This window comes from Plodia interpunctella, chromosome 30, assembly GCF_027563975.2.
Source record: "Plodia interpunctella isolate USDA-ARS_2022_Savannah chromosome 30, ilPloInte3.2, whole genome shotgun sequence".
Taxonomy (NCBI): domain Eukaryota; kingdom Metazoa; phylum Arthropoda; class Insecta; order Lepidoptera; family Pyralidae; genus Plodia; species Plodia interpunctella.
In genome coordinates, this window is record NC_071323.1 from 2,506,388 (window position 1) to 2,529,855 (window position 23,468).

Below are 23,468 nucleotides of genomic sequence, written 5' to 3' on the forward strand. Positions count from 1 at the left end.
TATCATACCTATATATGTATTAGTTGCATACAAACACATACAACGACCGTTTCGCCAAATGCAATCGCAATAATACACCTATATAAATAAGACGCAAACTCACGGGGCGGCGATAGTGGTAGTAGAGTTGATACCTATCAATCTTGTCGCATACTTATAAATTTCTCTCTCGTTCGCGTGCCTATTGGGTTGTCTTTTAAAGTCATAGACACATCCTACAGACATATAGGTAGGTAGATAGATACGACAAGAGCATAGCCAACAACATGCGAGTCGGCCGGGTGGGTCCCAGAGAGAGACTCTCGACTGATCTAAGCTCATCGCCAATTATTTATATTTATTGCCTACTAAGTAGGTAAATATTATATTATACCTATACACAACTTGATTACATAGTGTTGTGAATATATATATATATATATACATAGGTAGGTAGGCATCAGAGAGAGGAGAGACCATATCATACCTAGGTGGTAGGTATCGACTGTTCGCATAGTCTTAGAAACGATTTTGAGATAAAAGGAATCATATGCGGCCCTGAAAAGGGCCTTTTTTATTTGTTACAGCGTTGAGTTGCTGTAAAAGTGCGAACGGATGGAAGCAGCAGCGTGCGTGTGTGTGTGTTAAGTTTGTTCGTGACACAACCTAGTGTATTAAACATATCAGTCAGTAGACTGCATAGAATAATACACTACGTTACTCACCACCACTCGCTACTACATCACATCACAAATCTCACACAGATACATGGCACAACGCGTAGAGTAATTGTGTGAGCGTAACTCATCAATCATCAGCTCTAACCGCCGAAACCGTAGAGGGTACGGCCCTGGCGCTTCAGAGCGTATACAACGTCCATAGCGGTGACGGTCTTCCTCTTCGCGTGCTCTGTGTAAGTGACCGCGTCGCGGATCACGTTCTCGAGGAACACCTTGAGCACACCACGCGTCTCCTCGTATATCAAACCGGAGATACGCTTGACACCTCCTCTGCGGGCCAAACGACGGATGGCCGGTTTGGTGATGCCCTGGATGTTATCACGAAGCACCTTCCTGTGACGCTTGGCTCCTCCCTTTCCAAGACCTTTCCCTCCCTTGCCGCGACCGGTCATTTTGTAGTAGTTTGATTGAGATTGACTTCAGCGAAAATCACGAGCTCGCACCGCAACCGATGCTTACAACAGTTACAGCCGGAATGCCTCTCGCAACCGGCTAAATTCTCGTATTTATAAGCGACCGAGCGAGCCGCGAGCGAGTGAGTGGGGAGATACCTATGCATGCGCGATATGCTTTTGGGCTTGCGTTGCGTGCGTACCTACCTACGTACGTACATACAACATACATATACTTATTATATATAATTGAAATAAATAGGTATATTTATTATCTTATTTAATTTTCAACAATTGCATTAATTATTTAATACATAAACAATCTATCCGGTGTCTACTCCTCGTCGAATGTAAACGACGTCTTTTAAATTTATTTAGAATCAATTTTATAAATTTTGACTTTTTCAGATGTTTTTCTATGTATCCAGCTCGAGTACAAGTTTTAATTTTGTTCTATGCTAATCAAATCATGACTTTTAATGGTAGTATGGTAGGCCTATGTAGTGACAGCGTGCAAAATACAAACGCGCCGTCTAATTTAAGAAGAAAAAAATTACATATGTATGTATCTATGTCAGGCAATTGAAAATTATGTACGCTACTATCTATGGATATGTACCTATATAACCAGTTATGTGAACGGTTGAAGAGACTCGCAAAGTGTGTACAGAGAAACAATTATATTATCAGAATCATGTGCGGCCCTGAAAAGGGCCTTTTTGTTCGTCCGTTGTATGGATGAACGATACGGTGGAATATTATTATTTAGTGTCTTACGCTGGTCACCGACTGCCGGCAAGACAGACGGCAGACCACGAACAAACACCATGTAAACACCACACCGCACGCACAACATACATTCACGATGAATTTGTGTATTATATTATTTGGGTGCCTAAGCGCGCTCGCCCCTGATCCTGCGCGCCAGCTGAATGTCCTTTGGCATGATGGTGACGCGTTTGGCGTGGATCGCGCACAGATTGGTGTCTTCGAAGAGGCCTACCAGGTACGCCTCGCTGGCCTCCTGAAGAGCCATAACGGCCGAACTCTGGAAACGAAGATCGGTCTTGAAATCTTGTGCGATCTCACGCACGAGACGCTGGAAGGGCAGCTTGCGGATCAGGAGCTCAGTACTCTTCTGGTAACGACGGATCTCACGGAGTGCTACAGTTCCCGGCCTGTAACGATGGGGTTTCTTGACACCGCCGGTGGCGGGGGCGCTCTTGCGAGCCGCCTTAGTGGCTAGCTGTTTCCTGGGTGCCTTACCACCGGTAGATTTACGGGCCGTTTGCTTGGTACGAGCCATTTCTAACAAATGCAAAGCAAAACAAATGCAGAGAACGAACGACCTCACTCGATTAGCAACCGAACGCGAATGAGGCGAAAATTTCGAGAGCGTGTCTTTATATAGATCGCGCCGCTCGGACGTGCCGCGAGCGCCTGAACTGAATAGGTATGATGGGTATGGGTGAATAGTTGTTTTAAATGAAAATAATAATAATAATAATAAATAAATACATACGTATATATGCACCATAGGTATTTTAATGAAATTCTCTTTGATTTATAGTTGAAGTATAGTTTTTTTTTTCTTTCACAAAACGTATTTATCTTATATAGGTATGTAATAATAAAATAAAAATCTAACTTCTGTTTTTTTTTTCCTCTTTCTCTTATTTATCGCTTAATTATTAAATAGGTATGTATACATATATACCTATTATTTTTTAATCTCTCGTAGTTAATTAACAGTATTATAGATAGTTGTATGTTTACTACCGTACTACCTAATCTGTAAAATTGACATATAGCAGTTAAATAGCAGGAATCATTATGTTATTCGTTTATAAAAGTTACGAGTAGGCATGTATGTATGTATGTATGTATGTGTGTGTGTGTGTGTGCATGTGCGTGCGTATGTGGGCTGCGTTCAGACTATTTGACGTTATCAAGAAACATTTAAAAGCAAACAGAAAGATATTGTGGCCCTGAAAAGGGCCTTTTTCTCATTTCCACCCTTTCCCTTTGAACAGTGGAACAGTTCAAAAAGGCGGCGGTGTGTTCACACTGGCTCACAGTAGTTACGATTTACTTAGAGCTAGTGTATTTGGTGACGGCCTTCGTTCCCTCACTGACGGCGTGCTTGGCCAGCTCGCCGGGCAGCAGCAGCCTCACGGAGGTCTGCACCTCCCGGGACGTGATTGTGGAACGCTTGTTGTAGTGGGCCAAACGGGACGCCTCGGCAGCGATGCGTTCGAAGATGTCATTCACGAACGAGTTCATGATAGACATCGCCTTACTGGATATACCAGTGTCGGGATGAACCTGCTTCAGCACCTTGTAGATGTAGATGGCGTAACTCTCCTTCCTCTTGTGCTTCTTCTTCTTTTTATCAGTCTTGGAGATGTTCTTCTGGGCCTTGCCAGACTTCTTGGCGGCCTTACCACTTGTCTTCGGCGGCATATTTATTTATTTAATTGACAACGGTAACAGCGGTGATACAGACTGGCTCCGGTCGGCAACTGACTGGTTTCGTGTCGCAAAATATCAAGATTTTTTATTATATTTACTCGATTGGATCGCAAACGGTGTCAGGGTAAACGAGCGTGTGCACCAATCAGATTCACGCATTCACCGAACGAGAGGGGGGGGGGGGGTGTGTGTGTCAAACCCCCCCCCCCCCCCTCCCCACACCTCCAACTACTAGGTACCTTGCTGCCGCCTTAGGTGTGAAATAGGAATGAATGAATATCAAACCAAATGCAAATATGTATAAATCTAATTCTATCTATAATCAATCATCGATCGAGAAAATTTAACGTAGGTACCAGATAATAATATGTCATTAATGAAATGTTAATTACATATCTATCTATATTTCCAGAAGATGTAAATGTGCCGCGCGTATCGACCTGCACCCGAGGCAACGGCGCTGCGTTCAGCGAATTCAAACCGAACGGTAAGTAGAGATAATACCTAATTACCTACACTCCTACCTAAGTGTTACTACTATGTACTTGTATTTAATTTATTTATTGATTGATTGTGATATACTTGTTTCGTATTTATTTATTTATTGTGTCTATATTGATAGTACCTAGTACCTATACCTATCGTGTATGTGTGATAATCAATCAATCAAATAAATAAATAATACGTCATGATGTATGTATGTATACCGGGCCTCGAACTCTTTGTTGTCGTATCAACAGAAACGAACATATACTATTGTTCCTCGAATCATATTGCGGCCCTGAAAAGGGCCTTTTTTCTAAAATCACCATCAGCCATGAGTGACGGCGGCGCAGTGCATCGTCCATCATCACCACCACCACCGGCCGTTGTGCGTCGGCAGCATATATGTAGCGTAACAGCGGCAAGGTACGCAACACGAAACACAACAACAACACGCACGGTGGCGGTGAGGGTGACGAAGGTGTCGTAAATGTTTACGCCTTCTTCTCGGTCTTCTTGGGCAGGAGCACCGCCTGGATGTTGGGCAGTACACCGCCCTGGGCGATTGTGACTCCGGACAGAAGTTTGTTCAACTCCTCGTCGTTGCGGATGGCCAGCTGCAGATGCCTCGGTATGATTCTGGTCTTCTTGTTGTCTCTGGCAGCGTTGCCGGCCAACTCGAGAACCTCAGCGGCCAGGTACTCCATCACGGCGGCGAGGTAAACGGGAGCGCCAGCACCGACTCGCTCGGCATAGTTGCCCTTGCGTAGGAGCCTATGAATACGACCCACGGGGAATTGGAGACCCGCACGGTTCGAGCGGGACTTTGCCTTTCCCTTGACTTTGCCACCTTTACCGCGTCCAGACATAATTGCAAATTCTTTTACAAAATAAAACGAGCGCAAACACAAGACACTAGCGCACTGTAAGTGAGCGAGAGCGAGTTTGATTTAAAAAAAAGGATCGTGGGCTTTCGTCTCATTCCGGTAAGGGGATGGGGAATCAGTGACGAGGCAACGGCCTAAAAAAAAGGAACACGCGCTTATATAGTTATAAAGAGACACGCCGTGCGCGAAACGTACAATGAACGATGAGTGTAACGTTAATGGGTGGGGGGGAGAACGTCGATGATTTCATCAATGTATCATTTTGACTGTGTTGGTCCGATATTATCATTCACGGCACATAGTCCGATCCTTTGAGAGGCTTGCGTGGGGATATGTTATTATTATTATTACTATGAAATGGATACAGCCAGCCGGTTACCTATTATAAATGCGTAAGAGTTTGTGAGGATGTAGGTAGGTGTATGATGTGTGTTTGTTACATACACTTAACTCATTCGCGCGATGCAAAATCGAATGGACGATTTGTTATGAGTTACATTTGATACCTAGGTGGTACACAGGCATGGGTAGAATTAGATAGAATATACCTGTAACCAACTGTCTGTTTGTCAGGTACACCTACATCGTCAAGAAACTGTGTTTATAAATAGTTCACAGAATAAATTGTTAGCCCTGAAAAGGGCTTTTTGTTAGGTGGGCCAGGCGAGCCAGCGCGTGCGCGGCGCGCGCTGCGTTTCCCTCCTTCTTTGTGCCGTTGTTGCCGTGTTGGGTGACGGTGGTTGTTTTTCGCCGCGACAATGAACAACAGTCATCAAGCAAACAAACAACATAACACAGAAGAACAGCTGCTGCTGCTGCCGAGACGACGACAGAGCGATTACTTCTTGGAGGCGGGTGTCTTTTTCGCTGCGGCCTTTTTTTGTGTGGCGGCCGCCTTCTTCGGTTTGGGCGCCTTCGGCTTCTTCGTTGGCGGTTTAGCTGTCTTTTTCGCCTTGGGCGCTGCGGCGGCCTTCGCCTTCGCCGGTGCGGCCGCTTTCTTTGCCGCGGCGGGCTTCTTCTTGGCTGCCGCTGCCTTCTTGTCTTTAGCGGCGGAGGACGCCTTGCCCTTGGACGGCGACGAGGCAGACGACGAGGCGGCGCCAGAAGAAGCTCCCTTCTTCGACTTCGATGCGGCGGAGGCCGCTGCGGTGGCTTTCTTGGACTTGGCCGCCGCAGAAGATGCAGATTTCTTCGAACCGGCGGCCGCCGGTTTCTTGGAAGACGCAGATTTCGATTCCAATTTGAACGAGCCGGAAGCTCCTTTACCCTTGGTCTGTATGAGGGCACCGGACTCGACGGCGCTCTTGAGATACTTCCTTATGAACGGCGCCAATTTCTCCGCGTCGACTTTGTATTGGGCCGCGATGTATTTCTTGATCGCTTGAAGTGACGAGCCGCTCCTCTCCTTCAACTCTTTGATGGCATTGTTCACCATCTCCGAAGTTTTGGGATGAGTAGGTTTGGCTTTAGCCTTCTTCACACCACCGGCGGCCGCGCTCGCCTTGGGCTGTTTCTTCGCCGGCGTCGCTGGCGCTGATGCCTCGGATGCTACAGCCGTGTCTGCCATATCTCTGACTGATGATGATAATAATGATAATATAGATAAATTACAACAATACCGACCGGAGAGGCGGTGATGATCGTAAGTAACGTAAACTGAATGTGTTGTATAGTTGCAAGTTTATATCGAACATTTCGCCCGCATCGGAGTTTACCGTAACGCAAACCTATTTGCCGCGAGACGTTTTCTCATACGACATGTTCCAAGTTTTCACTACATAAGTTCAGAATAAATATTTTTTAAACAGTTTTAAGTCGGAGAGAAAAAAGAATTTCACGTTAGAATGAATATTTTTGAGTTCACCCACGACACATGGCAATCGTTGAGGTCGCCCGGCGGCCGGATCGCACCGTAGACGCGTTTATTTTGGCAGTAATATATCGCGAACAGCCCGGGTCGTGTTCAAAAGTGTTATTTCTCTATAAAAGCGGTGATAAAGGGCGTATCGCGTTTGCCCGACGAAAGCGAACATATCGAACTCCCCGAGCGGTAACGTTTCGTCATTATCCATCGATATATAGTACACATTAGAGCCTATCAAATCTAGGGTCGTAAAACAAGAGGCAGCCTAGCAGTCAGTAGCAGCAGAGCGCGGGCGACCAGCGTGTAGCTACCACCTATATAGTATTTGATGAAAAAAAAAAAGATAATATCATACCTATATATGTATTAGTTGCATACAAACACATACAACGACCGTTTCGCCAAATGCAATCGCAATAATACACCTATATAAATAAGACGCAAACTCACGGGGCGGCGATAGTGGTAGTAGAGTTGATACCTATCAATCTTGTCGCATACTTATAAATTTCTCTCTCGTTCGCGTGCCTATTGGGTTGTCTTTTAAAGTCATAGACACATCCTACAGACATATAGGTAGGTAGATAGATACGACAAGAGCATAGCCAACAACATGCGAGTCGGCCGGGTGGGTCCCAGAGAGAGACTCTCGACTGATCTAAGCTCATCGCCAATTATTTATATTTATTGCCTACTAAGTAGGTAAATATTATATTATACCTATACACAACTTGATTACATAGTGTTGTGAATATATATATATATATATACATAGGTAGGTAGGCATCAGAGAGAGGAGAGACCATATCATACCTAGGTGGTAGGTATCGACTGTTCGCATAGTCTTAGAAACGATTTTGAGATAAAAGGAATCATATGCGGCCCTGAAAAGGGCCTTTTTTATTTGTTACAGCGTTGAGTTGCTGTAAAAGTGCGAACGGATGGAAGCAGCAGCGTGCGTGTGTGTGTGTTAAGTTTGTTCGTGACACAACCTAGTGTATTAAACATATCAGTCAGTAGACTGCATAGAATAATACACTACGTTACTCACCACCACTCGCTACTACATCACATCACAAATCTCACACAGATACATGGCACAACGCGTAGAGTAATTGTGTGAGCGTAACTCATCAATCATCAGCTCTAACCGCCGAAACCGTAGAGGGTACGGCCCTGGCGCTTCAGAGCGTATACAACGTCCATAGCGGTGACGGTCTTCCTCTTCGCGTGCTCTGTGTAAGTGACCGCGTCGCGGATCACGTTCTCGAGGAACACCTTGAGCACACCACGCGTCTCCTCGTATATCAAACCGGAGATACGCTTGACACCTCCTCTGCGGGCCAAACGACGGATGGCCGGTTTGGTGATGCCCTGGATGTTATCACGAAGCACCTTCCTGTGACGCTTGGCTCCTCCCTTTCCAAGACCTTTCCCTCCCTTGCCGCGACCGGTCATTTTGTAGTAGTTTGATTGAGATTGACTTCAGCGAAAATCACGAGCTCGCACCGCAACCGATGCTTACAACAGTTACAGCCGGAATGCCTCTCGCAACCGGCTAAATTCTCGTATTTATAAGCGACCGAGCGAGCCGCGAGCGAGTGAGTGGGGAGATACCTATGCATGCGCGATATGCTTTTGGGCTTGCGTTGCGTGCGTACCTACCTACGTACGTACATACAACATACATATACTTATTATATATAATTGAAATAAATAGGTATATTTATTATCTTATTTAATTTTCAACAATTGCATTAATTATTTAATACATAAACAATCTATCCGGTGTCTACTCCTCGTCGAATGTAAACGACGTCTTTTAAATTTATTTAGAATCAATTTTATAAATTTTGACTTTTTCAGATGTTTTTCTATGTATCCAGCTCGAGTACAAGTTTTAATTTTGTTCTATGCTAATCAAATCATGACTTTTAATGGTAGTATGGTAGGCCTATGTAGTGACAGCGTGCAAAATACAAACGCGCCGTCTAATTTAAGAAGAAAAAAATTACATATGTATGTATCTATGTCAGGCAATTGAAAATTATGTACGCTACTATCTATGGATATGTACCTATATAACCAGTTATGTGAACGGTTGAAGAGACTCGCAAAGTGTGTACAGAGAAACAATTATATTATCAGAATCATGTGCGGCCCTGAAAAGGGCCTTTTTGTTCGTCCGTTGTATGGATGAACGATACGGTGGAATATTATTATTTAGTGTCTTACGCTGGTCACCGACTGCCGGCAAGACAGACGGCAGACCACGAACAAACACCATGTAAACACCACACCGCACGCACAACATACATTCACGATGAATTTGTGTATTATATTATTTGGGTGCCTAAGCGCGCTCGCCCCTGATCCTGCGCGCCAGCTGAATGTCCTTTGGCATGATGGTGACGCGTTTGGCGTGGATCGCGCACAGATTGGTGTCTTCGAAGAGGCCTACCAGGTACGCCTCGCTGGCCTCCTGAAGAGCCATAACGGCCGAACTCTGGAAACGAAGATCGGTCTTGAAATCTTGTGCGATCTCACGCACGAGACGCTGGAAGGGCAGCTTGCGGATCAGGAGCTCAGTACTCTTCTGGTAACGACGGATCTCACGGAGTGCTACAGTTCCCGGCCTGTAACGATGGGGTTTCTTGACACCGCCGGTGGCGGGGGCGCTCTTGCGAGCCGCCTTAGTGGCTAGCTGTTTCCTGGGTGCCTTACCACCGGTAGATTTACGGGCCGTTTGCTTGGTACGAGCCATTTCTAACAAATGCAAAGCAAAACAAATGCAGAGAACGAACGACCTCACTCGATTAGCAACCGAACGCGAATGAGGCGAAAATTTCGAGAGCGTGTCTTTATATAGATCGCGCCGCTCGGACGTGCCGCGAGCGCCTGAACTGAATAGGTATGATGGGTATGGGTGAATAGTTGTTTTAAATGAAAATAATAATAATAATAATAAATAAATACATACGTATATATGCACCATAGGTATTTTAATGAAATTCTCTTTGATTTATAGTTGAAGTATAGTTTTTTTTTTCTTTCACAAAACGTATTTATCTTATATAGGTATGTAATAATAAAATAAAAATCTAACTTCTGTTTTTTTTTTCCTCTTTCTCTTATTTATCGCTTAATTATTAAATAGGTATGTATACATATATACCTATTATTTTTTAATCTCTCGTAGTTAATTAACAGTATTATAGATAGTTGTATGTTTACTACCGTACTACCTAATCTGTAAAATTGACATATAGCAGTTAAATAGCAGGAATCATTATGTTATTCGTTTATAAAAGTTACGAGTAGGCATGTATGTATGTATGTATGTATGTGTGTGTGTGTGTGTGCATGTGCGTGCGTATGTGGGCTGCGTTCAGACTATTTGACGTTATCAAGAAACATTTAAAAGCAAACAGAAAGATATTGTGGCCCTGAAAAGGGCCTTTTTCTCATTTCCACCCTTTCCCTTTGAACAGTGGAACAGTTCAAAAAGGCGGCGGTGTGTTCACACTGGCTCACAGTAGTTACGATTTACTTAGAGCTAGTGTATTTGGTGACGGCCTTCGTTCCCTCACTGACGGCGTGCTTGGCCAGCTCGCCGGGCAGCAGCAGCCTCACGGAGGTCTGCACCTCCCGGGACGTGATTGTGGAACGCTTGTTGTAGTGGGCCAAACGGGACGCCTCGGCAGCGATGCGTTCGAAGATGTCATTCACGAACGAGTTCATGATAGACATCGCCTTACTGGATATACCAGTGTCGGGATGAACCTGCTTCAGCACCTTGTAGATGTAGATGGCGTAACTCTCCTTCCTCTTGTGCTTCTTCTTCTTTTTATCAGTCTTGGAGATGTTCTTCTGGGCCTTGCCAGACTTCTTGGCGGCCTTACCACTTGTCTTCGGCGGCATATTTATTTATTTAATTGACAACGGTAACAGCGGTGATACAGACTGGCTCCGGTCGGCAACTGACTGGTTTCGTGTCGCAAAATATCAAGATTTTTTATTATATTTACTCGATTGGATCGCAAACGGTGTCAGGGTAAACGAGCGTGTGCACCAATCAGATTCACGCATTCACCGAACGAGAGGGGGGGGGGGGGTGTGTGTGTCAAACCCCCCCCCCCCCCCTCCCCACACCTCCAACTACTAGGTACCTTGCTGCCGCCTTAGGTGTGAAATAGGAATGAATGAATATCAAACCAAATGCAAATATGTATAAATCTAATTCTATCTATAATCAATCATCGATCGAGAAAATTTAACGTAGGTACCAGATAATAATATGTCATTAATGAAATGTTAATTACATATCTATCTATATTTCCAGAAGATGTAAATGTGCCGCGCGTATCGACCTGCACCCGAGGCAACGGCGCTGCGTTCAGCGAATTCAAACCGAACGGTAAGTAGAGATAATACCTAATTACCTACACTCCTACCTAAGTGTTACTACTATGTACTTGTATTTAATTTATTTATTGATTGATTGTGATATACTTGTTTCGTATTTATTTATTTATTGTGTCTATATTGATAGTACCTAGTACCTATACCTATCGTGTATGTGTGATAATCAATCAATCAAATAAATAAATAATACGTCATGATGTATGTATGTATACCGGGCCTCGAACTCTTTGTTGTCGTATCAACAGAAACGAACATATACTATTGTTCCTCGAATCATATTGCGGCCCTGAAAAGGGCCTTTTTTCTAAAATCACCATCAGCCATGAGTGACGGCGGCGCAGTGCATCGTCCATCATCACCACCACCACCGGCCGTTGTGCGTCGGCAGCATATATGTAGCGTAACAGCGGCAAGGTACGCAACACGAAACACAACAACAACACGCACGGTGGCGGTGAGGGTGACGAAGGTGTCGTAAATGTTTACGCCTTCTTCTCGGTCTTCTTGGGCAGGAGCACCGCCTGGATGTTGGGCAGTACACCGCCCTGGGCGATTGTGACTCCGGACAGAAGTTTGTTCAACTCCTCGTCGTTGCGGATGGCCAGCTGCAGATGCCTCGGTATGATTCTGGTCTTCTTGTTGTCTCTGGCAGCGTTGCCGGCCAACTCGAGAACCTCAGCGGCCAGGTACTCCATCACGGCGGCGAGGTAAACGGGAGCGCCAGCACCGACTCGCTCGGCATAGTTGCCCTTGCGTAGGAGCCTATGAATACGACCCACGGGGAATTGGAGACCCGCACGGTTCGAGCGGGACTTTGCCTTTCCCTTGACTTTGCCACCTTTACCGCGTCCAGACATAATTGCAAATTCTTTTACAAAATAAAACGAGCGCAAACACAAGACACTAGCGCACTGTAAGTGAGCGAGAGCGAGTTTGATTTAAAAAAAAGGAACACGCGCTTATATAGTTATAAAGAGACACGCCGTGCGCGAAACGTACAATGAACGATGAGTGTAACGTTAATGGGTGGGGGGGAGAACGTCGATGATTTCATCAATGTATCATTTTGACTGTGTTGGTCCGATATTATGATGCACATACATATATATGTTTAAGGATTACATACAGTGCGCGTCTATTATTATTTGTATCTCCTTTTGGCATTCACGGCACATAGTCCGATCCTTTGAGAGGCTTGCGTGGGGATATGTTATTATTATTATTACTATGAAATGGATACAGCCAGCCGGTTACCTATTATAAATGCGTAAGAGTTTGTGAGGATGTAGGTAGGTGTATGATGTGTGTTTGTTACATACACTTAACTCATTCGCGCGATGCAAAATCGAATGGACGATTTGTTATGAGTTACATTTGATACCTAGGTGGTACACAGGCATGGGTAGAATTAGATAGAATATACCTGTAACCAACTGTCTGTTTGTCAGGTACACCTACATCGTCAAGAAACTGTGTTTATAAATAGTTCACAGAATAAATTGTTAGCCCTGAAAAGGGCTTTTTGTTAGGTGGGCCAGGCGAGCCAGCGCGTGCGCGGCGCGCGCTGCGTTTCCCTCCTTCTTTGTGCCGTTGTTGCCGTGTTGGGTGACGGTGGTTGTTTTTCGCCGCGACAATGAACAACAGTCATCAAGCAAACAAACAACATAACACAGAAGAACAGCTGCTGCTGCTGCCGAGACGACGACAGAGCGATTACTTCTTGGAGGCGGGTGTCTTTTTCGCTGCGGCCTTTTTTTGTGTGGCGGCCGCCTTCTTCGGTTTGGGCGCCTTCGGCTTCTTCGTTGGCGGTTTAGCTGTCTTTTTCGCCTTGGGCGCTGCGGCGGCCTTCGCCTTCGCCGGTGCGGCCGCTTTCTTTGCCGCGGCGGGCTTCTTCTTGGCTGCCGCTGCCTTCTTGTCTTTAGCGGCGGAGGACGCCTTGCCCTTGGACGGCGACGAGGCAGACGACGAGGCGGCGCCAGAAGAAGCTCCCTTCTTCGACTTCGATGCGGCGGAGGCCGCTGCGGTGGCTTTCTTGGACTTGGCCGCCGCAGAAGATGCAGATTTCTTCGAACCGGCGGCCGCCGGTTTCTTGGAAGACGCAGATTTCGATTCCAATTTGAACGAGCCGGAAGCTCCTTTACCCTTGGTCTGTATGAGGGCACCGGACTCGACGGCGCTCTTGAGATACTTCCTTATGAACGGCGCCAATTTCTCCGCGTCGACTTTGTATTGGGCCGCGATGTATTTCTTGATCGCTTGAAGTGACGAGCCGCTCCTCTCCTTCAACTCTTTGATGGCATTGTTCACCATCTCCGAAGTTTTGGGATGAGTAGGTTTGGCTTTAGCCTTCTTCACACCACCGGCGGCCGCGCTCGCCTTGGGCTGTTTCTTCGCCGGCGTCGCTGGCGCTGATGCCTCGGATGCTACAGCCGTGTCTGCCATATCTCTGACTGATGATGATAATAATGATAATATAGATAAATTACAACAATACCGACCGGAGAGGCGGTGATGATCGTAAGTAACGTAAACTGAATGTGTTGTATAGTTGCAAGTTTATATCGAACATTTCGCCCGCATCGGAGTTTACCGTAACGCAAACCTATTTGCCGCGAGACGTTTTCTCATACGACATGTTCCAAGTTTTCACTACATAAGTTCAGAATAAATATTTTTTAAACAGTTTTAAGTCGGAGAGAAAAAAGAATTTCACGTTAGAATGAATATTTTTGAGTTCACCCACGACACATGGCAATCGTTGAGGTCGCCCGGCGGCCGGATCGCACCGTAGACGCGTTTATTTTGGCAGTAATATATCGCGAACAGCCCGGGTCGTGTTCAAAAGTGTTATTTCTCTATAAAAGCGGTGATAAAGGGCGTATCGCGTTTGCCCGACGAAAGCGAACATATCGAACTCCCCGAGCGGTAACGTTTCGTCATTATCCATCGATATATAGTACACATTAGAGCCTATCAAATCTAGGGTCGTAAAACAAGAGGCAGCCTAGCAGTCAGTAGCAGCAGAGCGCGGGCGACCAGCGTGTAGCTACCACCTATATAGTATTTGATGAAAAAAAAAAAGATAATATCATACCTATATATGTATTAGTTGCATACAAACACATACAACGACCGTTTCGCCAAATGCAATCGCAATAATACACCTATATAAATAAGACGCAAACTCACGGGGCGGCGATAGTGGTAGTAGAGTTGATACCTATCAATCTTGTCGCATACTTATAAATTTCTCTCTCGTTCGCGTGCCTATTGGGTTGTCTTTTAAAGTCATAGACACATCCTACAGACATATAGGTAGGTAGATAGATACGACAAGAGCATAGCCAACAACATGCGAGTCGGCCGGGTGGGTCCCAGAGAGAGACTCTCGACTGATCTAAGCTCATCGCCAATTATTTATATTTATTGCCTACTAAGTAGGTAAATATTATATTATACCTATACACAACTTGATTACATAGTGTTGTGAATATATATATATATATATACATAGGTAGGTAGGCATCAGAGAGAGGAGAGACCATATCATACCTAGGTGGTAGGTATCGACTGTTCGCATAGTCTTAGAAACGATTTTGAGATAAAAGGAATCATATGCGGCCCTGAAAAGGGCCTTTTTTATTTGTTACAGCGTTGAGTTGCTGTAAAAGTGCGAACGGATGGAAGCAGCAGCGTGCGTGTGTGTGTGTTAAGTTTGTTCGTGACACAACCTAGTGTATTAAACATATCAGTCAGTAGACTGCATAGAATAATACACTACGTTACTCACCACCACTCGCTACTACATCACATCACAAATCTCACACAGATACATGGCACAACGCGTAGAGTAATTGTGTGAGCGTAACTCATCAATCATCAGCTCTAACCGCCGAAACCGTAGAGGGTACGGCCCTGGCGCTTCAGAGCGTATACAACGTCCATAGCGGTGACGGTCTTCCTCTTCGCGTGCTCTGTGTAAGTGACCGCGTCGCGGATCACGTTCTCGAGGAACACCTTGAGCACACCACGCGTCTCCTCGTATATCAAACCGGAGATACGCTTGACACCTCCTCTGCGGGCCAAACGACGGATGGCCGGTTTGGTGATGCCCTGGATGTTATCACGAAGCACCTTCCTGTGACGCTTGGCTCCTCCCTTTCCAAGACCTTTCCCTCCCTTGCCGCGACCGGTCATTTTGTAGTAGTTTGATTGAGATTGACTTCAGCGAAAATCACGAGCTCGCACCGCAACCGATGCTTACAACAGTTACAGCCGGAATGCCTCTCGCAACCGGCTAAATTCTCGTATTTATAAGCGACCGAGCGAGCCGCGAGCGAGTGAGTGGGGAGATACCTATGCATGCGCGATATGCTTTTGGGCTTGCGTTGCGTGCGTACCTACCTACGTACGTACATACAACATACATATACTTATTATATATAATTGAAATAAATAGGTATATTTATTATCTTATTTAATTTTCAACAATTGCATTAATTATTTAATACATAAACAATCTATCCGGTGTCTACTCCTCGTCGAATGTAAACGACGTCTTTTAAATTTATTTAGAATCAATTTTATAAATTTTGACTTTTTCAGATGTTTTTCTATGTATCCAGCTCGAGTACAAGTTTTAATTTTGTTCTATGCTAATCAAATCATGACTTTTAATGGTAGTATGGTAGGCCTATGTAGTGACAGCGTGCAAAATACAAACGCGCCGTCTAATTTAAGAAGAAAAAAATTACATATGTATGTATCTATGTCAGGCAATTGAAAATTATGTACGCTACTATCTATGGATATGTACCTATATAACCAGTTATGTGAACGGTTGAAGAGACTCGCAAAGTGTGTACAGAGAAACAATTATATTATCAGAATCATGTGCGGCCCTGAAAAGGGCCTTTTTGTTCGTCCGTTGTATGGATGAACGATACGGTGGAATATTATTATTTAGTGTCTTACGCTGGTCACCGACTGCCGGCAAGACAGACGGCAGACCACGAACAAACACCATGTAAACACCACACCGCACGCACAACATACATTCACGATGAATTTGTGTATTATATTATTTGGGTGCCTAAGCGCGCTCGCCCCTGATCCTGCGCGCCAGCTGAATGTCCTTTGGCATGATGGTGACGCGTTTGGCGTGGATCGCGCACAGATTGGTGTCTTCGAAGAGGCCTACCAGGTACGCCTCGCTGGCCTCCTGAAGAGCCATAACGGCCGAACTCTGGAAACGAAGATCGGTCTTGAAATCTTGTGCGATCTCACGCACGAGACGCTGGAAGGGCAGCTTGCGGATCAGGAGCTCAGTACTCTTCTGGTAACGACGGATCTCACGGAGTGCTACAGTTCCCGGCCTGTAACGATGGGGTTTCTTGACACCGCCGGTGGCGGGGGCGCTCTTGCGAGCCGCCTTAGTGGCTAGCTGTTTCCTGGGTGCCTTACCACCGGTAGATTTACGGGCCGTTTGCTTGGTACGAGCCATTTCTAACAAATGCAAAGCAAAACAAATGCAGAGAACGAACGACCTCACTCGATTAGCAACCGAACGCGAATGAGGCGAAAATTTCGAGAGCGTGTCTTTATATAGATCGCGCCGCTCGGACGTGCCGCGAGCGCCTGAACTGAATAGGTATGATGGGTATGGGTGAATAGTTGTTTTAAATGAAAATAATAATAATAATAATAAATAAATACATACGTATATATGCACCATAGGTATTTTAATGAAATTCTCTTTGATTTATAGTTGAAGTATAGTTTTTTTTTTCTTTCACAAAACGTATTTATCTTATATAGGTATGTAATAATAAAATAAAAATCTAACTTCTGTTTTTTTTTTCCTCTTTCTCTTATTTATCGCTTAATTATTAAATAGGTATGTATACATATATACCTATTATTTTTTAATCTCTCGTAGTTAATTAACAGTATTATAGATAGTTGTATGTTTACTACCGTACTACCTAATCTGTAAAATTGACATATAGCAGTTAAATAGCAGGAATCATTATGTTATTCGTTTATAAAAGTTACGAGTAGGCATGTATGTATGTATGTATGTATGTGTGTGTGTGTGTGTGCATGTGCGTGCGTATGTGGGCTGCGTTCAGACTATTTGACGTTATCAAGAAACATTTAAAAGCAAACAGAAAGATATTGTGGCCCTGAAAAGGGCCTTTTTCTCATTTCCACCCTTTCCCTTTGAACAGTGGAACAGTTCAAAAAGGCGGCGGTGTGTTCACACTGGCTCACAGTAGTTACGATTTACTTAGAGCTAGTGTATTTGGTGACGGCCTTCGTTCCCTCACTGACGGCGTGCTTGGCCAGCTCGCCGGGCAGCAGCAGCCTCACGGAGGTCTGCACCTCCCGGGACGTGATTGTGGAACGCTTGTTGTAGTGGGCCAAACGGGACGCCTCGGCAGCGATGCGTTCGAAGATGTCATTCACGAACGAGTTCATGATAGACATCGCCTTACTGGATATACCAGTGTCGGGATGAACCTGCTTCAGCACCTTGTAGATGTAGATGGCGTAACTCTCCTTCCTCTTGTGCTTCTTCTTCTTTTTATCAGTCTTGGAGATGTTCTTCTGGGCCTTGCCAGACTTCTTGGCGGCCTTACCACTTGTCTTCGGCGGCATATTTATTTATTTAATTGACAACGGTAACAGCGGTGATACAGACTGGCTCCGGTCGGCAACTGACTGGTTTCGTGTCGCAAAATCGTGGGCTTTCGTCTCATTCCGGTAAGGGGATGGGGAATCAGTGACGAGGCAACGGCCTCTTTACTGAGGTGTCGGTCGCTGTCTGTCAAAACAGACAGGTCGTTGGGTTGGGAAAGTGCCACAAGAATGGGGTCTGTCCTACTACCTATCTCAGGTCGCGATATCCGCTCAAGCCGGGAGAGGCCGGCGAGCGATCTCAGCGGGCGGGATAAGAAGAGACAAACCTATGTAATGGGGGGTCACTGGGGGTCTGTTATGAGGTCTCTAGGGAACTGCTTGGAGTCGGGAGGACGGGCGTGGTACGGGGCCAACTCCTGTATGTGTGGCAGGGTCGACTCGTCTACACGCTTAAGTAGCCTCCTCGTTAGATGCCTGATATGGGCATCTAGGCTTTCCATCTGCAATCCTTTTTGGATCGTAGAGTTCCTCACGTAACGGGGGGCTTTCGTGATGACTCGGAGTGAAATCGATTGTTGGGCCTCCAGCTGATTTTTGCGCGTCTGGTTAGTGAGCGCGTACCACGCTGGGGCGGCGTATGTCAGTCGGGGCCGTATGTATGTTTTATACACACCGAGTTTCACTTTTAAGGGGAGAACTGAGTTTAAGACGGGACGCAAAACGGCTCGGGCAGCACGAGTAGAGTTGATAACGGCGTTAACTTGGTCCTTCATCGTCAGGCGCCGATCGATTTGGACGCCCAGGTATTTAACCGGGCTAGTCCAAGCGATGTCTTGGTCCTGTAGACGGAGAGGAGGGGGCAAAGCGGTGCGGCTTACCACAATGGCTTGCGTTTTAGCTACATTGATCGACAGCCTCCAGCGGGATAACCATTCGGGGAGGGCATCGAGGGTTCTCTGGACTACCTTGGCGGCATGTATCGGACTGAGTGACGAAGCGTAGTACGCTGCGTCGTCGGCATACAGGGCTAGGTGAGAACCTTTTTCTAAAGGGATGTCATCGGTGTATCGCGCGTAGAGTACGGGAGAGAGGCAACTGCCTTGGGGAACGCCGGCCTCTATGGTGCGTACTGTAGAGGTGGCGTCTTCGACTGCTACTTGGAACTGTCTGTCTACGAGGAAGTTGGCCACGGTCTTGACGATTCGACGGGGAGTCGTAGAGGTGGACAATTTGTAGATCAGACCTGGGTGCCAGACACGGTCGAACGCTCCTTCCATGTCGAGAAAAACACCTACGGTTTTTTCCCCTTTATTGAAGGCTGTCGTCATATGGTGTAGTACCCTTGTGAGTTGGAGCGTGGTGGAGTGTTCGGCTCGAAAGCCGAATTGCTCGTTTCTGGGGGTCAAGTGAGGTGTGAGATGTAGTAATAACAATTTCTCGAACACCTTGGAGATGGTAGCGAGTAGCGTAATGGGGCGGTAACTCCCTGGATTCAAGACATTTTTGTGGGGCTTGGGAAGCATGATGACACGACCTAGTTTCCAAATGGAGGGGTAGTGGCCCGTGCGCAATACTCCGTTATAGAGTCGCGTCAGAACTGCGATTGCTCGCGGAGGGAAGTGTCGCAGGGCTTCGTTGGGGATGCCATCGGGGCCTGGGGCTTTGCGTAGCTTCGTTTTCTTGACCATCCTAAGGACTTGACCCGGGGTAAAGACTATGGGGTCTTCGTCCGGGGGAATGGGACGACGGAAGTACTCGTCCAGGAGCTTCTGGATGTCTTCAGCTTGCTGAGGGTCATCAGAGGGGTTCGGTTTGAATCGCTGCTCTAAGTTATCCGCGAAGATTTCCGCTCTATCTTCCGCTCTGTACCGGGGGGTACCGTCGGAGGCGTTGAGGGGGCGAATAGGCTGAGGCTTATTGGAAACTTGCCTGCAGAGCCTGTGAATAGACGTCCAGTCGTCACTCGCCGACTCCATGGTCCGTAACCAAGACTCGGAAGCCTCTGTTTCCAGAGCTTTCGCAATCTTTGCTGACATAGAGTTCACTCGAGTTTTGAGGGATGGGCATCTGGTTCGTTGCCAGCGTTTTCGCAGGGTTCTCTTTTCGGCTATCATCTCTAGAATGTAGAGGGGGGTAGGGCGTCTCTTGGGGGTACTAACGGTGTCAGAAGTAGCTTGTTTTAGGGCCTCTTGTGTTATTTCACAGATGTGGGAAGCTAACTGCTCTACGTCAGCCGCATTGCTGACCGGTGTCGAAGAGAGGTGCTGCTCTACATACGTGCTGAACTTAGCCCACTCAATTCGGGGTTTGGGGGGAGGGGTTGGCTTGGCAGTGTGGGACTCATCCACTGTTACGAGGACAGGCTGATGGTCGGAGTCCATGTTGTCGTTGAGCACTTCGGTGGTAACCTTTGACGCTGAAATGCCTTTGTACAGCGTGAGGTCGATTACGTCCGGTAAGTAGGCGGCGGCTCCGGGGTAGTGAGTCGGTACTTCCGCGCCTCTCACCTCGTAACCCACTCTTTCAGAGTCGTCAAAGAGGCGGCGTCCATTTGGGCATATACGCGAGGAGTTCCAGGCGGTGTGTTTGCAGTTAAAGTCGCCGGCTACGATCGTTGGAAGGGACGAGTCCAGTAGGAGATGGATATCGGCCACTTTTAATTGATCGTTCGGTGGTTTATAAAGTGCGAACACACGAGTCGGAGTAGAGTCAATACATATCTCAACGCCTAGTGCGTAGATAGACTGAAGTTGCGCGCGTGGTATCGGTTGATGGATAATTTTCCTCTTGACCAAAACGGCGAGGCCTCTGTAAGCTGCGCCGTGGTCGGAGACTGCATCAGAACGATAGACATGATAATTTGGGAACTTCAGCTGATCCGATGCTCGCAAATGCGTTTCTGAGATCAGAATGATATCGGCGTTATGCTCGGTTACCAATGATTTCAGAAGGCTGCGTCTGACTTTGTTAAGTCCGTTGGCATTCCAGTGGATGATTTTAAGGGGTTTGTCACACACTGTTGGGCAGTAGTGAGGCCATTCCTCTGAGCACTATGGGGACGATGTCCTGGTCGGCTTGGTACGCAACCAGGATCTCGACTAGAAGGTCGATGACCGGCTGGACGTTCATCCTTCCCGTCTTGGTAGCGTCCTTTGCCTGTTCGGGACGTTGGGGCTCGGGTTGCTGAGGGGGGGTGGCCTTTCTAGGGGCGGGCTTCGGTTTGCCTCCTACAGCTGTGGGGCGCGGTTTGAGGGCGGGCTGCTCTGCCTGGGGCTGGGGTTGTTCGACTGGGGGGGAGCCCTTGGCTTTCCTACCTCGTCGCCTACGGCGCTTCGGTTTATCCGTGCGCTCAGTGGGGGCATTGGCCTCTGCCATGAGGGAGGTGGGCATCGTTTCTGCGGCGGGGGTTGTTGCAGCTTTTGGGGGGCGGCTGGGGGCGGCGGTCAGGAGGACCGTACCTGCCTTCTTATTGCGCATCTCCTTGCGGAATACGGGGCAGGACACGTTGTTTGCCGTGTGCGAGCCCTTGCAGTTGGCGCAAGTTGCCGGTTCCTCTAGCGGGCGGGGGCATTCTCTAGCGAAATGCTCTTCGCCGCAGCGGACACAGGCGGGGCGGCGGTGGCAGTTGTGGGAGCTGTGCCGAAACTGCTGGCATCGGTGGCATTGGGCGGGGCCTTTTTTGCCACGCCAGGCTTCAATGGTGATCCCCGGCATGCATAGAAGTTCGCTGACTTCATAAATGGCGGGGATGGTCTCAGCATTCCGTTGGAGCTGCGCGAAAAATATGCAGCCCGGGCGGCCTTGACGCGCGCGTATGGGGCGCACGTATTCGGGCAGGAAGCCTAGGATGCGAAGTTCGTCCTCTATGTCGGACGGCTTCGTGTCGGCTGGTAGACCTCTAATGGCTACCTTTAGGCTGCGTTCTGCGGGGAGGGAGTAAGAGAACCAGGAAATACCTGCTTCCTTTTCTAGCTGCGTGAGGTACCGCTGGACTGCGCGGTACTCGTCCTCTTCGCGCGGCATAAAACGCACTCCTTTGCCGAAGGGGCGCGCGTTGGGAGCGTGGCCCATCCTCTTTTTGAGCTCCTTAAAATGGAAAGCCCAGTCGGGGAGGTGCTCCACAATGAGGGGTGGGTACCGGGGGCGGGGGGGCAGCTTAGTCGGGGGGGATTGTGGCACTTTTGCGGGGGCACAAGTTGCAGAAGGCAACTGGGAAGTGTGGGGTGCCGGCGAGGCAGGAGGCGACCTACGCGAGGGGTTGGTGGCGGCGGCGGCGGCGTAACTAGTGACCGGCGACGTCACGACGACATCCATCTCCTCGAGCGACGGCATGGATAGCGCGGACGAACGAGGGGGTGTGCGCGGAGCGGGTACCGGTGGCGACGCGGGGGAAGCCTTCGAGGGCGGAGAGCGCGGGGCGGGGGTCGGGGGCATCTTCGCCCAAGCCGGGGTCGGAAGTCGCGGCGGCGATACGACGCGGGCCACCTTAAGGGTGGGTTCGTACGCGGGGCCGGTTTTCGACGGCTTAGGGCCGCAAAATCGTGGGCTTTCGTCTCATTCCGGTAAGGGGATGGGGAATCAGTGACGAGGCAACGGCCTCTTTACTGAGGTGTCGGCCGCTGTCTGTCAAAACAGACAGGTCGTTGGGTTGGGAAAGTGCCACAAGAATGGGGTCTGTCCTACTACCTATCTCAGGTCGCGATATCCGCTCAAGCCGGGAGAGGCCGGCGAGCGATCTCAGCGGGCGGGATAAGAAGAGACAAACCTATGTAATGGGGGGGGGTCACTGGGGGTCTGTTATGAGGTCTCTAGGGAACTGCTTGGAGTCGGGAGGACGGGCGTGGTACGGGGCCAACTCCTGTATGTGTGGCAGGGTCGACTCGTCTACACGCTTAAGTAGCCTCCTCGTTAGATGCCTGATATGGGCATCTAGGCTTTCCATCTGCAATCCTTTTTGGATCGTAGAGTTCCTCACGTAACGGGGGGCTTTCGTGATGACTCGGAGTGAAATCGATTGTTGGGCCTCCAGCTGATTTTTGCGCGTCTGGTTAGTGAGCGCGTACCACGCTGGGGCGGCGTATGTCAGTCGGGGCCGTATGTATGTTTTATACACACCGAGTTTCACTTTTAAGGGGAGAACTGAGTTTAAGACGGGACGCAAAACGGCTCGGGCAGCACGAGTAGAGTTGATAACAGCGTTAACTTGATCCTTCATCGTCAGGCGCCGATCGATTTGGACGCCCAGGTATTTAACCGGGCTAGTCCAAGCGATGTCTTGGTCCTGTAGACGGAGAGGAGGGGGCAAAGCGGTGCGGCTTACCACAATGGCTTGCGTTTTAGCTACATTGATCGACAGCCTCCAGCGGGATAACCATTCGGGGAGGGCATCGAGGGTTCTCTGGACTACCTTGGCGGCATGTATCGGACTGAGTGACGAAGCGTAGTACGCTGCGTCGTCGGCATACAGGGCTAGGTGAGAACCTTTTTCTAAAGGGATGTCATCGGTGTATCGCGCGTAGAGTACGGGAGAGAGGCAACTGCCTTGGGGAACGCCGGCCTCTATGGTGCGTACTGTAGAGGTGGC

At 47.8% G+C, this 23,468-nt stretch overlaps 12 protein-coding genes across 12 annotated transcripts; all 12 read right to left on the minus strand.

Annotated features, from left to right (window-relative positions):
* Positions 1-438: 438 nt before the first annotated feature.
* On the minus strand, positions 439-1,207 carry LOC135310035 (histone H4). The gene has a single exon (XM_064436968.1). It carries the CDS (start codon positions 1,109-1,111, stop codon positions 800-802), a length of 312 nt encoding a protein of 103 aa, XP_064293038.1. The 5' UTR covers positions 1,112-1,207; the 3' UTR covers positions 439-799.
* Positions 1,208-1,433: 226 nt separating this feature from the next.
* Positions 1,434-9,654, minus strand: LOC128682419 (uncharacterized). Its single transcript, XM_064436946.1, has 2 exons — positions 9,174-9,654; positions 1,434-2,666 (listed from the first exon to the last, which is right to left on the minus strand). Exons 1-2 carry the CDS (start codon positions 9,579-9,581, stop codon positions 2,007-2,009), a joined length of 1,068 nt encoding a protein of 355 aa, XP_064293016.1. The 5' UTR covers positions 9,582-9,654; the 3' UTR covers positions 1,434-2,006.
* LOC128682418 (histone H2B) lies at positions 2,778-3,656 on the minus strand. Its single transcript, XM_053767075.2, has one exon. The coding sequence runs from the start codon at positions 3,572-3,574 to the stop codon at positions 3,200-3,202; it is 375 nt and encodes a 124-aa protein (XP_053623050.1). The 5' UTR covers positions 3,575-3,656; the 3' UTR covers positions 2,778-3,199.
* On the minus strand, positions 4,174-5,020 carry LOC128682416 (histone H2A). Its single transcript, XM_053767072.2, has one exon. The coding sequence runs from the start codon at positions 4,933-4,935 to the stop codon at positions 4,561-4,563; it is 375 nt and encodes a 124-aa protein (XP_053623047.1). The 5' UTR covers positions 4,936-5,020; the 3' UTR covers positions 4,174-4,560.
* LOC128682414 (histone H1B-like) lies at positions 5,269-6,736 on the minus strand. Its single transcript, XM_053767070.2, has one exon. It carries the CDS (start codon positions 6,518-6,520, stop codon positions 5,792-5,794), a length of 729 nt encoding a protein of 242 aa, XP_053623045.1. The 5' UTR covers positions 6,521-6,736; the 3' UTR covers positions 5,269-5,791.
* Positions 7,603-8,371, minus strand: LOC135310034 (histone H4). Its single transcript, XM_064436967.1, has one exon. It carries the CDS (start codon positions 8,273-8,275, stop codon positions 7,964-7,966), a length of 312 nt encoding a protein of 103 aa, XP_064293037.1. The 5' UTR covers positions 8,276-8,371; the 3' UTR covers positions 7,603-7,963.
* Positions 9,655-9,941: 287 nt separating the features above from the next.
* Positions 9,942-10,820, minus strand: LOC128682417 (histone H2B). Its single transcript, XM_053767074.2, has one exon. It carries the CDS (start codon positions 10,736-10,738, stop codon positions 10,364-10,366), a length of 375 nt encoding a protein of 124 aa, XP_053623049.1. The 5' UTR covers positions 10,739-10,820; the 3' UTR covers positions 9,942-10,363.
* Positions 10,821-11,337: 517 nt separating this feature from the next.
* LOC128682415 (histone H2A) lies at positions 11,338-12,146 on the minus strand. Its single transcript, XM_053767071.2, has one exon. The coding sequence runs from the start codon at positions 12,097-12,099 to the stop codon at positions 11,725-11,727; it is 375 nt and encodes a 124-aa protein (XP_053623046.1). The 5' UTR covers positions 12,100-12,146; the 3' UTR covers positions 11,338-11,724.
* An 809-nt stretch (positions 12,147-12,955) lies between these two features.
* On the minus strand, positions 12,956-13,900 carry LOC128682413 (histone H1B-like). Its single transcript, XM_053767069.2, has one exon. It carries the CDS (start codon positions 13,682-13,684, stop codon positions 12,956-12,958), a length of 729 nt encoding a protein of 242 aa, XP_053623044.1. The 5' UTR covers positions 13,685-13,900.
* An 863-nt stretch (positions 13,901-14,763) lies between these two features.
* On the minus strand, positions 14,764-15,459 carry LOC128682456 (histone H4). The gene has a single exon (XM_053767140.2). It carries the CDS (start codon positions 15,437-15,439, stop codon positions 15,128-15,130), a length of 312 nt encoding a protein of 103 aa, XP_053623115.1. The 5' UTR covers positions 15,440-15,459; the 3' UTR covers positions 14,764-15,127.
* Positions 15,460-15,760: 301 nt separating this feature from the next.
* Positions 15,761-16,894, minus strand: LOC128682455 (histone H3). Its single transcript, XM_053767139.2, has one exon. It carries the CDS (start codon positions 16,743-16,745, stop codon positions 16,335-16,337), a length of 411 nt encoding a protein of 136 aa, XP_053623114.1. The 5' UTR covers positions 16,746-16,894; the 3' UTR covers positions 15,761-16,334.
* A 211-nt stretch (positions 16,895-17,105) lies between these two features.
* LOC128682454 (histone H2B) lies at positions 17,106-17,960 on the minus strand. The gene has a single exon (XM_053767138.2). The coding sequence runs from the start codon at positions 17,900-17,902 to the stop codon at positions 17,528-17,530; it is 375 nt and encodes a 124-aa protein (XP_053623113.1). The 5' UTR covers positions 17,903-17,960; the 3' UTR covers positions 17,106-17,527.
* Positions 17,961-23,468: the final 5,508 nt, after the last annotated feature.

Coding starts and splice junctions, on each gene's coding strand:
- LOC135310035 (XM_064436968.1), bottom strand. CDS start 1,111: ATGACCGGTCGCGGCAAGGGAGGGAAAGGTCTTGGAAAGGGAGGAGCC.
- LOC128682418 (XM_053767075.2), bottom strand. CDS start 3,574: ATGCCGCCGAAGACAAGTGGTAAGGCCGCCAAGAAGTCTGGCAAGGCC.
- LOC128682416 (XM_053767072.2), bottom strand. CDS start 4,935: ATGTCTGGACGCGGTAAAGGTGGCAAAGTCAAGGGAAAGGCAAAGTCC.
- LOC128682414 (XM_053767070.2), bottom strand. CDS start 6,520: ATGGCAGACACGGCTGTAGCATCCGAGGCATCAGCGCCAGCGACGCCG.
- LOC135310034 (XM_064436967.1), bottom strand. CDS start 8,275: ATGACCGGTCGCGGCAAGGGAGGGAAAGGTCTTGGAAAGGGAGGAGCC.
- LOC128682419 (XM_064436946.1), bottom strand. CDS start 9,581: ATGGCTCGTACCAAGCAAACGGCCCGTAAATCTACCGGTGGTAAGGCA. Junction 2,667..9,173: donor GGATCAGGGGCGAGCGCGCT/TAGGCACCCAAA, acceptor TAAATCAAAGAG/AATTTCATTAAAATACCTAT.
- LOC128682417 (XM_053767074.2), bottom strand. CDS start 10,738: ATGCCGCCGAAGACAAGTGGTAAGGCCGCCAAGAAGTCTGGCAAGGCC.
- LOC128682415 (XM_053767071.2), bottom strand. CDS start 12,099: ATGTCTGGACGCGGTAAAGGTGGCAAAGTCAAGGGAAAGGCAAAGTCC.
- LOC128682413 (XM_053767069.2), bottom strand. CDS start 13,684: ATGGCAGACACGGCTGTAGCATCCGAGGCATCAGCGCCAGCGACGCCG.
- LOC128682456 (XM_053767140.2), bottom strand. CDS start 15,439: ATGACCGGTCGCGGCAAGGGAGGGAAAGGTCTTGGAAAGGGAGGAGCC.
- LOC128682455 (XM_053767139.2), bottom strand. CDS start 16,745: ATGGCTCGTACCAAGCAAACGGCCCGTAAATCTACCGGTGGTAAGGCA.
- LOC128682454 (XM_053767138.2), bottom strand. CDS start 17,902: ATGCCGCCGAAGACAAGTGGTAAGGCCGCCAAGAAGTCTGGCAAGGCC.